At 44.6% G+C, this 18402-nt stretch overlaps 1 protein-coding gene across 1 annotated transcript in view; it reads left to right on the top strand.

Moving 5' to 3' along the window:
• LOC134339369 (adhesion G protein-coupled receptor E2-like) overlaps positions 1 to 18008 on the top strand; it is a 101955-nt gene extending 83947 nt beyond the window's left edge. Inside the window, exons 18-25 of the mRNA XM_063035811.1 lie at positions 3470 to 3640; positions 6273 to 6467; positions 7872 to 8107; positions 9303 to 9369; positions 10991 to 11082; positions 13987 to 14155; positions 15645 to 15731; positions 17799 to 18008. Of these exons, the coding sequence (XP_062891881.1) occupies positions 3470 to 3640; positions 6273 to 6467; positions 7872 to 8107; positions 9303 to 9369; positions 10991 to 11082; positions 13987 to 14155; positions 15645 to 15731; positions 17799 to 17840 (1059 nt within the window). The 3' untranslated portion in view covers positions 17841 to 18008. The remainder of the gene's footprint in view (positions 1 to 3469; positions 3641 to 6272; positions 6468 to 7871; positions 8108 to 9302; positions 9370 to 10990; positions 11083 to 13986; positions 14156 to 15644; positions 15732 to 17798) is intronic.
• The last annotated feature ends 394 nt before the right edge of the window (positions 18009 to 18402 follow it).

Below are 18402 nucleotides of genomic sequence, written 5' to 3'. Positions count from 1 at the left end.
ATCTTAATTCTGCATACTTGGTTAACTTGCGCTCATGGGCTTCATCGATGTTGTCTTCCCAGGGGCTGTGAGTTCACCAATAACCACTTCTCTACTGGTGTCAGACCATATGATTATATCTGGACGCAATGTGGTGATAGCTATTTGCTCTGGGAAACTCCCTTTCCCGTCCAGGTCAGCCTTGACACACCAATCATTGGCTGAAGAAGGTATGCTTGATCGTGAGCCTGCACTGTACACCCTTGACTTGGAGCCTTCTTTCACAAACGATATGCGATGTTCTGTGCAGCATGGGGCATGGGATAAGTTGTGCTGCAGTACTCTCTGCTCAACCGCTTCTGTTACAACTTTGAGAACGTTGTTATGTCTCCAAGTGTACATGCTGCTGGAAAGATTGACTCTGCATGCACTCAAGATATGTTGAAGTGTTCCCTTCTCGTCACAAGCAGCACACCTGTCTGTCTTATCTTCATACCAGGTGCTGAGGTGGGCAGGTGTTGGGAGCAGATCCTACACTGCTCTGCATAGAAAACAAATGCGGAGCGGTTCCATCCGCCACAGAACATTCCAAGATAGATGTCGTTGTTCAACACTTTCCCACCAGGTCCAAGCCCCTTGTTTGGTCAGGCCAGCTGTTTTAGCTAACCTCTTCTTTCTTCTACCTCTTGGATTTCTGGTGTTACAAGCTCACGGCGCTCCTTACCTGTAGAAGATGACCACCACGTGGGTTGTCTATCCAAGTCCCTGGCGGCCTAGCTGGATAGTCCCAACCATCTCCTTGTGCTTCAATCTAGACTCTGCCTCATCAACTGCTACATGGGCTGACCACTTCCTGCCTGATCTCACGTCCAACTAGGTGTTCTTGATGACGGGGTCTTTTGAGTCTCGAAGCATCAAGAATGATCTTACCTTGGCTACCTTGACCTCCTCAACAAGGGATTGCACTGGGATGGTAAGCTTTGTCTGGCTACTGTTGATTGCAACGTTGGTGAGTCTGCTCGGTACTCCAACCCACTTCTTCACATACTTGGTGATCTTCCGTTCCATTGCCTCAACATGGGACACTGCCACGTCATAGACAGTTAGTGGCACATTATCCGTGGCATCAGTCCGTACTGCAAGAACCACAACTTCAACTTGCCAGGCAAGCCACACTTGTCAATGGACATCAGACCTCTGCTGATCTGTTCTCCTGTCTCTTGAACCCACTTGGTGTCTCTCAGCTCCTCTGTGTATCATCGCCCGAGGTTCTTAACTGGTTGTTCCTGAATGGATGGAATCTCCTCTCCACAAAGGGTGAAATGAAAGTCAACCAGCTTTCCTCTCCTAAGAACAAAGCTCCTTGACTTCTTGGTCTTGAACTTCATCCTTCCCCAATCCATTAGCTCATCGAGTCCAGGTAGTACATTTTCCACTTCCTCCATGCTGGGACCCAAAAGGGTGAGATTGTCCATGAACGCTCATATTGGTGGTAACTCCCCTCCGCCATCAAGTGGGACATCTGGTTCCACTGATTCTACAGCCCTCACAATGACCTCCATGGCTAACACAAAAAGGATGCGTGAAATCACACATCCCATTGGGATTCCAACATCCAAGCTCTGCCACCTAGTTGTAAACTGCTGAGTGGAAAACCTCATCCAGAAATCGTTGTAGTACTGCATAACAAAGTTCCTCACCTTAGCAGGAATCCATAGGAATTCCATCGCAAACTCAATCAGGACATGGGGAACAGAACCATACGCATTTGCCAGATCAAGCCAAACTACAGCCAGATTTCTTCTCAACCTTTTTGACTCCTGGATGGTATGCCATATCATATTAGAATGTTCAGGGCATCCTGGGAAGCCTGGTATTCCTGCCTTCTGCACAGATGTATTTACTAATCCATTCTCTATCACAAATGAAAATATTCTTTCTGCCAGAATGCCAAACATAATCTTCCCCTCTACATTCAGAAGTGAAATTGGTCGGAACTGATTCAATGTAGAAGGATTCTCTTCCTTTGGGATATATACTCCTTCAGCCTCACTCCACAACAAAGGAACAACACCTTGTCTCCACACCACCTTTAACAATCTCCACAAGTATTTCCTCAGCTCATCACACTTCTTGAACACCTTATACGGCACTGCATTAGGTCCTGGCACTGATCCTGACCTTGCCTTTCTGATGAACAGTTCGACTTCTGCCAGTTTGAGTTCTGACAGATCGAACTTCACTCCTGGCTGGGTAGGCTTCACAAGCCCCGAAATGTCAAGCAAAGGAGCCTCCCGCTGTTTGTTAGAGTAAGTGCTTGCCAGGTGATCCTCAAGTTCTTGTTGAGAGATGTTAAGCTGCCCGCTCTTACTTTGTTCAAACAGTTTCTTTGTGAACTCATGAGGGTTCTCAAAGAATGACTTTCTTGCCTTCTCTCTCTTCTTTCTCTTTTTACATTGTGACTCCACATGATGGAGTGATGCTAACTTTATTCGAAAATGCTCTCGGAGATAAGCAAGCCTTGGCTTGTCACCCTCACCTCTGTCTCAACGATCAAAGCTCTCTCCTCAACCTACTAATCTTCTGGCGCCTGCTTGGTTGCTGTGTAGGCTTTGCTTTCTTCATCTCAACCAAACCAAACCAAACCTGTACTTTCCAACATCATAAATTATATCACCCGTCACTTCCAACTTTCTCTTTGATGTTCCCCTGAGAGTGTTCTCCAACATCATACTGATATCCTCATCAAATACATGCCGAGCCTTCTTATCTGCCATTGCTGGCCACTTGACCTTCCTCTTCTTCTCTACCTCCTCACTTCTACCATCATGCAAAGGATCTACCTGGGTACTGTGGTCTGAAACCTGACCTGGGTTATCTCTCGTCTGACCTGGAGTATGATGACTCTCTCCAGAGTGAATCGCTGTGGCTTGTGAATCAGTGGTTGAAAAGACCACGTCATCTGTGCTTGGTGAAGTAATCTCATCTTCATCCACTGACACAAATGATGCATCAAACACTGTGTTGGTCTTTGACACAAATGATGCATTTCACTGTACATTTCAATTTATGTTCATGAGGCAAATAAAGGTAATCTCTTCTAATTTTATTAACTGCACTTCAAAATTTTGATGAGATATTCTGGGAGTTCCATTTTCCATTTATATTGTCTACCCCCCTCCGCAAGTCAGTGTCATGGGACAATGTAGATGGAGCTTCGCTCTGTTTCTAACCAGTGTCTCCTGTCCTGGGACTGTTTGATGGAACAGTGCCATGGGATTGGTTAGAATGATATTCCCTCTTTTGTGTTAAGTGCAATTCTGTGACTTGTTTCCCACCTACAGGAGATAATTCTGTTTGCTGTATCTATGGGATTAGGGTGTACCTAACAATTTCTGCATTTGTACTACTTTGGGATTTGTAAATATTTAACTTGTTATTAGAATATTTTCAATAATGGTGAAAAGAATTTCTCCTTATCTGGAAACAGGAAAAGGAAGTCGGCAAAGAGCCAGTATGTGTCTATTGGAGTAATACCAAAAAGAACAGTGTCTGGAAATCTGATGGTTGTGAACGGATCGATTCCAATCAGACCCATGTAACCTGCCAGTGTAACCATCTGACAAGCTTTGCTATTTTAATGGCTCCAGTTAAGATTGAGGTAAGAGATCATTCAATAGAAAAATCTGTAGTCAGATAAAAAGGGGTGAATGAAGAGAGTCAGATTGAAAGAGACACAAACTCAGAAACAGACCCTTCAGCCCACATTCTCCATGCTGACCATTAACAATCATCTACATTAAAATTTGTTCTGTAGCTTTCTATATATTGGTGATACAAATCCTCCTCTAAATGTCACTGAAATGTGGTGATGCACCTGCCTGTGCCACCCCCTCAAGGCAGTGTGTCCCAAAGGGTGAAACAATCCTTCCACAAATCCCTTCAAAATCCACACCCCTTCCTCTCAACCTCTACTGTCTGCATTTCGACACTTCTGCTATGGTGTAAATTTTCCCAGTATCTATTCATTCCATGCTCTGTCAACATCTTCTGCTCCAAGGAAAACAAAAGAATGATGCTATGAAAGTCAAAAGGGTCGTTCAGAAGGCATATGGTGTGTTGGCCTTCCTTAGTCGGATGGGTTGAGGGGAGGTTGTGTTCAAGAACCAAAAAGAAATATTCTAACTCGAGATAACTCTGGGTTAGATTGCCCTCGGAGTACTGTGTTCAGTTCTGTTTGCCTCACTATAGGAACGCTGTGGAAGATTTAGAGAGGCTTCAGAGGGGATTTACGATTGGAAAGCATGTCTTATGTGGATGGGTTGGGTGAGCTAGGGCTTCGTGAATCACCTCTTCACCCTCTCCATTGATATTTTTCATGACACTTTCGCACAATGCAGAGGGAGACAGGAAACCGCCAAATGTTGGCAGGAGGCTTGTAACAGAAGGAGTCCCTCTGTCACCATTTCTCAGAAAATTATGTAGCCTCAGTTACAGAGAACAAGTCAGCAGCTCACTCAGCAGCACTCTAGCTGTGGTCTAGATAATGTTGCTTAGACTTTTACCATTTCCTGCCTGTACTGTATTTATATTTTATTCCCTGACTAATGCAGGAAGTAACCGATGCCTTCTTTACTGCCTTAGCAACCTCTATTTCCACCTTCAGGAACACATTGACTTTACACACTGTTCCTCCACACAGCAGGTCCTCACCATTCACTCTGTAAGACCTACCCTTATTACAGATACTCGAGTAACCACAGACGCTGGACTGAGGAGCAACAAACAATCTGCTGGAGGAACTTAACGGGTCGAGCAGCATCTGTAGGGGGAAAGGAATTGTCAAAATTTCAGGTCCGAACCCTGTATCAGGACTGAGGTGACATTCTGGTTCTGATTCAGGATTTCAAACCAAAACACTGACAGTTCCTTTCCTCCCACAGACACGGCTCGACCCGCTGAGTTCCTCCAACAGATCAATTAATGCTCCGACCTTTATTAGTTGTGCCAAGGTTATGGTATGGTATTAGTTATGGATGGAACTGTAGCATTCCTACCTTTATTAATTGTGCCAAGGATACAGTACAGTATTTGGTGTGGATGGCATGGTAGCATAGCGGTGAGCACAATCGCTTTGTACCACCAGTGATCACCAATTGTGGTTTGATTCCCACCACTGCCTGTAAGGAGTTTGTACTTTCTCCCCGTGACCGCGTGAGTTGCCTCCAGATGCCCCGATTACCTCCCACTTTCCGATGACGTACGATTTGGGTTCGGTTTAGTGAGTTGTGGACATGTTATATTAGTGCTGGAAGTGTGGCAGCATTTATCGGCTGCTCCCAGCACGATCCTCAGTCTGGGTTGGTTATCAACGTAAAATGACACACTTCACAACATGTTTTGATGTTTCGATCTACATGTGACAAATAAATCCAATCTTGTTTTTGGTTTAGAGAGTAAGGGGTCAGAATCAGAGATCCCAGATTGTCAGGATCTAGTAATCTATAGTGAAGGAACTACTGATAAGTGGTGGAGGGGTGAATTGATGGGTTGGATAAAGAGGAGAGGGAGGACCCATGTGTGGAACAGAATCACCAACACAGGACTGTAAGGGCTGGACATCCCATGAGTGTAAACTTGCAGTAACTCTGTCTAATGCTGTCCCTGGAGACTCTATCACAGTAACTCTGTCTAATACTGTCCCTGGAGACTCTATCACAGTAACTCTGTCTAATACTGTCCCTGGAGAATCTATCACAGTAACCCTGTCCCTGGAGACTCGATCACTGTAACTCTGTCTAATGCTGTCCCTGGAGACTCTATCACAGTAACTCTGTCCCTGGAGACTCTATCACAGTAACTCTGTCTAATCCTGTCCCTGGAGACTCTATCACAGTAACTCTGTCCCTGGAGACTCTATCACAGTAACTCTGTCTAATACTGTCCCTGGAGAATCTATCACAGTAACCCTGTCCCTGGAGACTCGATCACTGTAACTCTGTCTAATGCTGTCCCTGGAGACTCTATCACAGTAACTCTGTCCCTGGAGACTCTATCACAGTAACTCTGTCTAATCCTGTCCCTGGAGACTCTATCACAGTAACTCTGTCCCTGGAGACTCTGTCACAGTAACTCTGTCTAATCCTGTCCCTGGAGACTCTATCACAGTAACTCTGTCCCTGGAGACTCTATCACAGTGACTCTGTCTCTGGAGACTCTATCACAGTGACTCTGTCCCTGGAGACTCTATCACAGTCGATTCCTGAACGTGGCTCCCCACTTTGTGCTTGCAGACTGACGACTGGCACTTGGAGCTGATCACCTACATCGGCCTCATCATCTCCCTTTTCTGCCTCGCTGCCTCTGTCATCGGATTTGTCAACTTCAAATCCATCCAGAATGCTAACACCAATCTTCACAAGCACCTGAGTATCACCCTCTTCCTGGCACAGTTCATCTTTCTGATCGGAATGCAGGTTAAGCAGTCGGTAAGAAAACCACATTACCAAAACCAAACTCTAATTCTCATAGAGTTTCTGAATGTGCAGTTGGTCAAATTCTGCAGCAAAGCCAGACTTAATGTGGGTGTAGTGGGATCTCAGCCCCTGCTCTCCCACCACTCTCCTCTGGTGTCCTCTCCTCCCATTGGCTCATCATGACCAGCGTGCCATCCCTTTAATCAGATGCTCATTGCAACGGTAGCCAAAGCCCTCGAGCATTGGAGTCTCACCCCTTCCCCACAGTCTTGTCACCACAGAACGTTGCCCTTTCCCTCCCTCTGCCCTCCTGCCCAATGACCTCACGGGACACTCCAAACCTCCTCATTCACATTCACCCTGGGGTGCAGTGGATTAGCCCTGTCACTGAGTTTCCCGGTCACTGGAGAATGAGTGACATCAGAACACTTTGCAGATCTGGAGCTGCAACAAGATATTTTGTAAAAAGTACCAAAGTTGTTCTAAGTTTATGGACTCACAAGAGTTTGTAAACACTGGAGATCTGGAGCAAATCACAAAGGAGCTGGAGGAACAGAGGAGGTCAGGCAATGGGAAACGTCTACTGTCCGTGTCCCTTCATAGATACCTACTGACCCTTGGAGTTCCTCCATCTTCTTTGTGTATTATTCTAATTTTATCACTAATTTACTACTAATTAATAAATCTTCGGTGTATATCACCACCGTGTTCTTTATATGTTTGCAGATTATCTCTTCCATTGTGTACAGGTGTTTGTGTACTGATTTATGTCAGAGTCTCTGTGTTTGTATCTCTGAGATACACACACAAAATGCTGGAGAAACTCAGTGGGTCAGGCAGCATCTATGCAGGGGAATAAACAGTTGAGATTTCAGGCTGAGACCCTTCATCAGGATTGGACAGGAAGGTGGCAGAAGTCACAATCAGAGGAGAGGAGAGGGGAAGGAATACAAGCTGACAGGTGATAGGTGAGATGAGGTGAGGGGGAAGGAGTGTGGGTGGGGGAGGTGCATGAATGCAGCAGCCGGGAGGTGAGAGGTGAAGAAGTTAAAGGACTGAAGAGAAAGGATCTGATCAGATGGGAACATGGAGCAGGGGAGAAAGGGAAGGATGGGAACCAGGGGGAAGTGATGGGCAGGAGAAGAGAAGAGAAAAGGTAGAGGGGAGCTGGAAAAAGTTGTGTTTCTCTCTGTGTTCCAGTTCCAATATCAGTCTGTTTCTGACTGTGTGTTTTTCTCTGTGTCCATGTGAATGTCTTTAGCTGTGATTATCTCTTTCTGTTTCTTTCCACTTGTGTGTAACCGTCTGTGTCTCTCTGACCCGTCTCCGCATGTTCCTGCCTGCATCTCTGTCTCTGACTGTCCTCTGCTTTTGCCCCGAGCTGCCCACTATCCACTGCGTTGCCTCTTTCTTTAGGTTGTGTGCGCCCTGATTGCCGGGTGTCTGCATTACCTCTTCCTTGCCGTCTTCGTCTGGATGTTCCTGGACAGTCTGCAGCTTTTCATCATGTCCAGAAAATTGACAGTCACCAATTACACTCGCACACATATCATCAAACGAAAATACCTGTACGTTTCTGCTTATGCTGTTCCTGCTGTGATAGTCATTATCTCAGCGGCAATATACCCTGGAGGCTATGGAACAGAAACCGCGTGAGTATTAAATGATAAGGAAATGTGATAGAGTGATACAACTGACTGTTTGATGCTTTCTCCACCCACCCAGAACAAGGGGTAATTTACTGTCAATAACACACTGTTGGGAGGTGGGATCAAACCTTGACAGTATTGTATTCAATATTCCCTAAATGGTGATTGCATGGAGCAGTTGCCGTGAAACTTGTAAAAAGGAAAAGACTTGCGAGGGTTATTGTGGGTATTATCTGAGTTGCTCCCGGGGACTGGGGAGGGTTTGAATTCACCCGCTGACAGATCCTCTCCCAACTGATCTCAGCTGCTGAACCACTGAGAGGTCTGAGATTGGCCATGGACAGGAGGAGAATCCTAGGAATCATAGGGGCAACAGGAGAAGACAATTTGGCATCTCAAAGTTTCGACCAATCAAACCTGACTGGATCCCATTTCCCTAGTCTAGGTCCACAGTCTTTACATCCTGATCGAACAAGTGTCCACCCACCTCGGCAGCCTGTTGACCTGTGATCAAAGGGGAGAGTTTGCAGTGACCTGATATCACACTGATTTACATCCAGGGACCTGCAGAAGTGAGTCTGGCTGAGATCCCAGCATCACAGAACATTGCAGAACTGGTCAGCTAATGGCTAATCATTCCCTCAACTTCTTCTGGGATTGACCACAATGAGAGAGGCAAACAAGGCTTCTGTTGAAACACCAGTTGCCTGATGCTGTGAGACTTGGTCACTATCAACCCCAGTCTCTGCATGTGGAGCAGGGAGGGAGAAGGCGTGGTGCCCCGCCCCGTCCTTCTCAATTCTCTCCTGTGCTAGGTGGCTCTGCCTTCCCAGTTTACTGACAGATGCCCAACTCTGTGGACAGAGATTGAGTTCCAGTGCAGAGCCGAGGAGGAATCACATTGTCACTGGTGCTGTTATTGGAGGAGATATCGTAGCCAAGTCCGGTCTGTAGTTTCAGATGGACAGAAGTTATCCAAACAAACTATAAAAAAGGAGAGCACGGGCCATTTTTCCCCACATTCAGGCCGACTTCCTTTAACCAATGGCATTGATTGGTCATCAGCGCACTGTTATTGTTTAGGATCTTGCCATGCAGAGACTGGCTGCCGTTTTCCTGCACTGTCGATCCACTGACGTTCTCAATGTATTTAACAAACTGACTGCCACCCAGTGATGAAACTCTTCCATCCTCACAGCTGTTGGCTGAAGCACGAGTTGGGGTTTAACTGGAGTTTCCAGGGCCCAGTCTGTTTCGTGATTCTGGTAAGCTTCCTGTTTCTCTCTGCACTGCAACCGTTCCAGACCGGGGTTCTCCAAAAGCTCAGTGGGGAAGGATCACAGTCAGGGGTGGTGCCTCTGCTGAGGGGCCGTGTCCAGTGTCACAACCCCTCACGAATCACTCATGGACTGTGAGAAGCATCGGTGTCCTCTCAATGTTAATGTGTCTGACACTCAGTGTGATCAGCACATTTGATAACTGAAGAAATATCAGAGAACCTGGCCCTCAGGTGTGTGTGTCAATTGCACCTCTGACCTAGGGGCTGGCCTTTGACCTCTGATCTGTTGCTTTCACTTTAAACCCTGTGTCACTGCCCCCAACAACCTGAACCCTGTGTTATCTTGATCCCCACCCACTGAGCAACACAAAGGATGCACCCAGCCTGCACACCCTGGGTACTTTCATACATCATTTCCCCCCCCCCACCCCCCAGATCCTCTCTGAGTCGTGTGTGCACTGGGCCCAGTGATAACGGAATCCTCATAGTTGCTTTCATCCCTTTGAGACATTGGCACATTTGCAGATTAGATACCACTTTACCCCAAGTGTTGGGACAGTTCATAAAATACTTCACGCTTTGGAGATGATGAAAGATTTTCATCTAAAAGCAAGTTCTTGTTGTTAAAGTATGGTATCTCTTTCCACCATCTTCATTGTCCTATTACTTATCACTGAGTAGGGTGGGCCTAGGTTTAGGTTTGGTTGTGTCCGTCTGCATAACTAAAAGGAGCAGCAAGGAGGAATAGGCAGGTTGAGGGGCACCGGGTCTTTGACTCAGGGCAAGATGGAGGAAAGAAGCAGAGAAACTGGGGGCCTGCTTCCCAATCTTCTGGCCTGGAATTCCCAGCTGACAGATCCCACTGACTCATCATAGTGGTGAGTGGTGAACAATTCCCAGTTAATTCTTCTCCTGGGTTTCCTAGGATCCGGATTATATGGAAAACCTCATCCTGTGGGTTACAACTGGAATAATGTTGGTTTGCCAAAATATTGAGTGAAGAGTGTGAGGGGGAGACATGGGGGATAAGCAGAAAAAAGAAAAAATTTGCTGATGTTAAAAATTGAAACAACACACAGATAATGCTGGAGGAACTCAGCTGACGGCAGCACCTGGGGAAAAAAGTACAATCGACGTTTCTGGTTGAGACTCTTCAGGGGCATTTAGTGTGTGTTGTTTGGCTTTCCAGCATCTGCACATTTTCTCTTGTTTGTGATTTAATTGCCGTACAGTTAAGTCTCTTCCAGGGATATCTACCCTGAAGAAGTTTAAATCTTCTCAGAAACTGCTGAAGGGCCTAGGCCCGAAATATTAACTGTACTGTTTTGCATCGATGCTGCATTTTGTGGAGAGAAGCAGAGTTTTAGATAAAGAAAGAGAGATCATTGAGGAGTAAGTGTGAGTGTCAGTGAGTGAGAATGGAAAGTAGGAGGGGTGAATTGAGTGCGGGATTTGGGGGATCCGTTCTGCCTTGCTCATGAATATCAGTCTTTCTCTCACTCTCTCGTTTTCCTTCCATCATTCTCTCACACACTCTCTTTCTCTCACACACTCTTTCTTTCTTGCAATCTCTCCTTCTCTCGCACTCTCTCTTTCTCTCTCTCCAGGTCAATACAGTCCTTTTATTTGCGACTCTCTACTTACTGAGATGCCATTTCAACTCGTGCAACAAGGAGGTGTCGAAGCTGAAGGAAACCAAGTAAGTGACTTGATGGATGTATATAAGATGATATGAGGCATGAAGTGGACAGCCAGCATCTTTCTCCCAGAGTAACAATGGCTAATATGAGATGGCATAGTTTTAAGGTGATTGGAGGAGAAGTATTGGGTGGGAGGGTGGTGATTCTCAGAGGTAAGTTGTTCACACAGAAAGTGGTGGGAGTGTGGAGCACACTACCAGGGGTGGTGGGAGAGGCAGGTACATTAGGGACATTTGAAAGACTATTAGATAGGCACATGGATAAAAGTAGAATGAAGCCCTGTGTGGGAGGGAAGGGTTAGCTTAATCTTGGAGTAGGTTGAAAGTTTAGCACAACATCATGGACTGTAGGGTCTGTACTGTGCCGTGTTCTCTGTTCTATGTTCCACTATGTGTCCATCACCAGCCCAGCTTCTCGGGACCCTGACATGGGGCAGACTCCTGGCAAGGAAGCTGCTGTTGATCATGACCTGGCAAAACACAGAGACACCCCTACTGAGAGCCAACAGCACATGACCCATGTGGCTATGTTCCAAATGTCTCAGGCATCCTTGATGTTACAAAGTAAATATATGCACTTGCATCCTCTTTAGATAATTAGGGGGAGGGGTCACCATGACCTCCTTGCACATACCTCACCTTTCAGAATCAGAATCAGGTTTGTTATCACTGAAAAACTTCATTATCACTGACATACTGATGGTCACTTTATTAGGCATATCTGTTAGATACACCAACACCTTCTGCTGCTGTAGTCCATCTGCTTCAAGGTTTGATGTGTTGTGTGTTCAAAGAATCTTTTCTGAACACCACTGTTGTAATGCATGGTTATTTGAGTTACTGTTACCTTCCTTACAGCTTGAACCAGTTAGACCATTCTACTCTGACCTCTGTCATTAACAAGGTGTTTTAGCCCACAGAACTGCCATTCACTGGATTAAAAAATTGCACCATTCTCTGTAAATTCTAGATACTGTTGAGCATAAAAATCCCAGGATAGCAGCAGATTCTGAGATATTCAAGCCACCCCATCTGGCACCAACTGCTATTCCACAATCAAAGTAACTTAGTTCATTTTCTTCCCCATTCTCATTAACAACTGAACCTCCTGAACATGTCCGCATGTTTTTATATATTGAATTGCTGCTACATGATTGGCTAATTAAGTATTTGCATTAATGAACAGGTTTACAGCAGTGTCTAATAAAGTGACCACTGAGAGTATATCACGATATTTATGGTTGAGAGTTAGCAGCTTCCCAGGAAGGGTCTCTGTCCATGGTGCTGATCTCTGCCAATGCAACTTTGGAAGTGGGGAGCTTGTCGGCCAGTGTTCAGATCATTGGCTGGAGATGCCTTTGGGAAATATACTTGCATCCATGCCATGTGAGAACAGTGTCAGGACTGACACGGTTGCTGCCACTTACCCTCAAACCCAATGACCAGGAACGGGAGCACAGACAATGTAAGGTTGATGGTATCACTAAAAGATGGGACACAGCATTAAGGGCTCATTCAGAAGGCACTTCAATAATCTGAGCATAACAAGCAGAGCCAACATTGTATCATGAAGGGAAACTCATGTTTCCTATCGTCACTCTAATAATAAATAAGGTAGAGAAGGAGGAGCCATTGGGTTTTCAGAAGGATTTGGGCTTTTCTTCCTGACAAAAGTACTCCTGCTGCAGTCAGATCTGCACAGACAGATGAGGTGATTCTCAGCAGCCCTGAAGGCTTCTTCCCACTCACCCTCAGGATCCATTCTTGTTTATGGGGCCAGAGGGTGTGTGGTAGCACCACAACCAAATCCATCAGCCACCCTAAACATAAGTAAAGCATATCTAGCCCTATTTTCCTGAATTCTATTAGCATGGAGCCCCATCAGTCAGTTGATTAAATCCTGTCTACTAACGCTGAGGTTTGATCACAGGCTAAAGACAATAACCTGTTGGCCTGTCATCAGTGTCCGACACACCAGGCATTCCAAACCCAACTCTTGGTCTCTGGGTTCTTTATGAAAGGAAGAGGTCAATTTACCCAACATTAACATGACCAGATGACGTTACATTGTTGTGTTCCTGTTTGTGCACAAATTGACTGGTGTGCACTGCAGAGAAGGTTTACCAGGCTGATTCCTCGGCTGAGTTGCTGTTCGAGAGACATTTAAGCAGAACAGATCTTCACTCATTATAGTTTAGAAGGCTGAGAAGGGCCCACTTTGCAAAATAGAAGATTATGAGGGGGATAGAGAAGATGTGAGAGGATGGTGTTCATTACTTAGAATAATGAACAGATTTCAGATAGAGGGTGACGCATTACAAAATGGAATCAGGGGACACTTCTTTATTTGAAAGATAATGAATCTCTACCCCAGAATGATGCCGATGTGCAGTTATTGAATATTCTAAAGACAGAAATTGACAAATGTTTGAGCTATGGGAGAGTCAATGGATTTGTGGAGAACAGGAGAGCATTGTGGAAGCCAGGATTAGACCAACCATGACCCTAACAAATCACAGGTCAGGTTCAAGAGACCAATTCCTGCTCCCATTTTGTGTCTTATGTAACACCGCATCCCGAATTAGCAATATATTGCTTCTCCTCTGCCATGACAAGTCTAAATCCTGGGACTCATTTTCCCACCATTTCGTGGGAGCACCTGCACCAGAAGGAAAGCAGCATTTCTAGGCAGTGGCACACCATCGCCTTCTCAAGGGCAGTTTTGATGCAGTAAGCAATATCCTGTCCAGTGATGCCTGGTGCCCAGCAATGTATCCAATAAACACAAGAATATGCTGTTGGCTGCTGAGAAAACCCTGAGGGTATGAAAGATCCCGCTTGAAAGGAATTTCATCATTCCTGTGTTTTTCATTCACCTGGTCTCTTTTTCCTTCTTCTCTACAGATCCCTAACCATTAAGGCTGCAGCACGGATGTTTGTTTTGGGATCCACATGGATCTTTGGAATATTTCAAGTTGATGAGAGCACTACAGTGTTCTCCGACTTATTCACGGTCATCAACAGTCTCCAGGGTCTGTTCATTTTCCTTATTTACTGCGTTTTCAATCGCCGGGTAAGAATCTCTTCCCTACGGACACATACTATGAATGGTTGGGCACTCGGGGTGTAAAGGAACAGAGGAACCCAGGGGTATGAGTTTGAAAGCAGGGTCAGAGGTGGACAGGGTGGTGTAAAAGGCATTTGGCACACTGGCCTTCATTAGTCAAGAAAATGACCATCGGAGATTGGACATTATTTTGCAGTTTCATAAGTTGTTGGTGACGATGCAATTGGAATACTGTGTATAGTTTTGGTCACCCTGTTGTAGGAAAGTTGTTTTTAAACTGGAAAGAGCACAGAAAATATTTGAGGATGTTTTCAGGATTAGAGGTCCTGAGTGATAGGAAGAGGTTGACCAGCTTCGGTTTCTATTCCTTGGAACTTTGGAGAATGAGAGTCAACCTTGTAGAAATGTTTAAACAAATGAGAAACATATATAAGATGGGTGATAAATCCTTTCCACATGGTTGGGGAGACCAGAACTAGGGGACATAGATTTAGGATGAGAGGGGAAACATTTAAAAGGGACCTGAGAGGTAGAGGGTGGTGAGTATGATGAGTATATGGAATGACCTGCCAGAAGAAGTGGTTGAGGCAGGTACAGTGGTATAATTTAAGAAGTATTTGGTTATGTACATGGAGGGTTGGGGCTTTGAGGGTTGTGGGTTGAAAGGAGCAGACTCAATGGGTCGAATGGACCAATCCTGCTTCAATGCCTCATGGTGTAACACAGGAATTTGGATCTAACGGGGTGGGCACCGTGGCTGGCATGAGCTTGTTGGGTCGAAGGGCCTCTATCCAAACTGTATTGCTCGATGACTCCAGAACTCTGTGAATTTCTCCTCCTGATCTTACTCTCCGCATATGATCATCATAGTGATGAATGGTTAGAGAGACTTTTACTGAACTATGAATTTGAAGCAAGAGTCAGCCATATGGTCCCTTAGGTTTTCATCACCATTTAATCTGATCAGGCTGATGTGATTGTGACCTCTAATCTTCATTTTCATCCCCCCTTTATAAACGTTCACCTCCCTATCCAGAAGCTCCCCACTTCTCTGTAAATTTTTTCAAAGATCATGATTTCATTGCTCTTTGATAAAAGAAATTTGGTGGACTTGGTTCTGTCTGAGTGATCCACTGGAGGTGCAAATGGGATGCAGTTACAATATAAAATTTAATTCTTACTTGACTTTGGGACTCTGAAGGGTGATTGAAGGGTAGTTTTATTCTACTAGGTAGAAATTAACAAATTCTTCAAAGAGTGCTACAAAATAATAGTTAGTGTCTAAAGGTTTCTCTCACCACTCAAAACCATGTTATGACATTTGCATAACCATCACAAAAATAGATAGCGATGACCATTGCAAAAATAAATAACAGAAAATGAAGGACAGGTTCAAAATTCATGATTAGCACAAAGAATCAAACAATTTAATTGTGCAAAAATAAAATTCATTTAAACTGGGTGTGACTAATGTATCATTCTCATTTCATTGAAGGTGTTTGATAAATTATGGAAATGGTTGACCAGTAAACAGAAGAGCTTCACCATAGGGCCCTCACAGGTGGAGATGAACACGACTGAGGTGAGAAGCTTTCTCCAGAAGGACAGAAACATTCAGAAGGTTGGGCTGTGTCCACGGAGGCAGAAACAAACTGAATGACTTGAGTCGATGATCTTCCATCAAAACTCCTCCAATGAAAGATCATCCACCCAAACATTGATGGTCTGTTTTGACATCCGTAGAGGGAGAAAGAGTGAATTTTTTCAGAACCTTCAGTCCTCCAACCGGGCATGGACTGAGAAATGAGAAATAATTCACAGACAATCAATCACCACCTCCATCAAGAGCACATCAATCCACTTACCCCTGAGATTCAATGATGTCATTGAGTCCCTTCCATCAACATCCTGGAGCTGTCACCATTAACTAACTGAACCAGACCAGCCACATTTACTGTAGTGTACATGTGGAATGAGCAGCCAGAGGAAGTGCTTGAGTTAGGTGCGAAAACAACTTTTAAATGGTAGTTGGATGTAAATAGATAGGAAAATTTCAGAGAAATTGAGGCTCAAATGAGAGAAATGTGATAAGCTTGGATGGGGCATTCTTGTTAGCATAGACCAATTGGTCCAGAGGATCAATTCTTGTGCATGGGAGAGGGGAGGGTGGGTCTTGTGGTTCTGATGTTTCTGTCAGTCATTCTTAGGGTATTTTTTGTTTGTGGATGTCTGAGAAGAGTGAGAGTTCCAGGCTGTACACTGTATACATTCTCTGATATTAATTTGAACCATTGAACACCAGGAAACCAAGCAAAGCCGATCTAGCTGAACATGAATTTGATGCAGCTTTTACATTCTCAGTTGATGAGACTACCTGTAAAACTACATTTTGACAATAGAATGGCATCTACAGGGAGAGTTAATTGAGTCTAGGTCAGATTGCAGAATAAAACGATTATCCATATGTATAGCAATAAATCCAATTTTCTATCACAACAATGAGTACATGCTATTGCATAATTAGTGAAGTTACTGAAACTTGGGTGTCATCGCTGCTGCATTTTATGTCTCTGCCTTTGTCTGTGGTTTCCTTTTACCACATTAACACAATACACATCACTATTTACTAATTATTAGCCCTCACAATTCGTTCCCCTACAATACATGTTTATTATCACTGACATATGTTGTGAAATTACTTGTTTTCTGGTCCCGGAACTGTGCAATACATCAACGTTACTCAGAGTTACAAAATAAATAGTGCAAAAGGCAACTGGATAGAGTTCATGTTCTGTTCATAAATCTGATGATAGACATCTCCTAAACCTCATCCCTGATGGTAGTAACAAGAAGAAGGCATGTCCCGGATGGTGAGGGTCTTTAAGGATGGATGCGCCTTCTTGAATCTCCTCGAACTCCTAATGAAGGAGATGGTACTTGAGCAGGGTCGAGCCACACGAGTTTGGACAGAGTGGAGCTATGAGCTCAGCACACATCCTTGACTGTCAGTGAGGAGGAGATGTTATAACTGATCCATAATGATTGGTCTCCCGACAAGGAACTCTATGACTGTGAATCACTTGGTGACAATAGTGGGCCCGACACACTGCTGGATTCCTACAACATTCTCTCATGATCTCAGCTCAAGACCCACAGAGCTCCCAGAACCACCAATTTGTCCCACATTGGTGGGGTTACTGCTCCTGACAATGGAGAGTGAACCCACACAGCTAAAGCTCTGATCCATGGAAATGCTGGGTATGTTTCTGCCTCCACTTGTCTTTTGCTGCCCTCTGCTGTTGTATCAGATCTAATGATTGAATATCACGGTAGCTTGCTCCCCTTGCTGGGAGTGGTGTCTGCAGGGTCTCGGCAAGGTATCTTGACCTTGCCCCATCCTTTGCCCACCACACACAAGGAGGCGTCAGAGTTCCAACAGACTATTGTGGGCCAACGCAGGTGATGAACACACTGTGGTTCTCATTCCCATTCAAGTCCTCCTGCTGACCATGAATCCCAAGGAGCTTTGACTCTCCTGGCAGAACCCCCAGGGCAGTGAATAGAAGGATTTTACCTCCATAAAGTTGGTCTTAACTAGATTTTGTCTGGAGCAAAACAAATAATAGCAATCTCATTTTGTTTTACCTAGACTTATAAAAAATTCCAAGCAGAGGCTGACAAGACCCAGTGACAACATTCTTCTCAGTGAAGCTACTTTTTAAATTCCCTTTTGCCCTCACTGTACATCTGGCTCTGAAGATTGTGGGTTCAAGACCCACTGCCAAGCACCGTGAGTTGCATTGCAGGACTGGTGACAACTCCAGAATTATATGGCTTGTATGAGCTTGTAAAAAGGCACCATCTAACTTGATGTCTAAACGTGTGTGAATATGAAAGTGAGTCTGTGTAGGAATGTGTATGCGGTTTGTTGTTATTATGAGTGCGATTTTTAATAAATTTCAGTATTTTTGAAAAATTTCCAAGTTTTGCACAGATATCCTGTTATTGGGTAACTCAGCACCAGAGAAGCATCACGCCTCTCCTCTTCTGCCTTTATAAATGGAAACTCACTGCCAGTGTAGTGCGCTACATCCCTTTTAAAACCATATGTACAAGAAATAAATATGATATTTTTAGGAGGAATAAAGCTCTTTATTTATGAATTTGTTCATGCTTCAAAATCACGACTGTTGATCAAAATTTATAAAATAGAAGTATCTTAAAAAAGTAAATCTTATTGTACTAAGAGTCTA

Source organism: Mobula hypostoma, chromosome 29, assembly GCF_963921235.1.
Source record: "Mobula hypostoma chromosome 29, sMobHyp1.1, whole genome shotgun sequence".
Taxonomy (NCBI): Eukaryota; Metazoa; Chordata; class Chondrichthyes; order Myliobatiformes; family Myliobatidae; genus Mobula; species Mobula hypostoma.
Note: the sequence above shows the minus strand (reverse complement) of the source record. Positions and strands in the feature narration are given on the sequence as shown.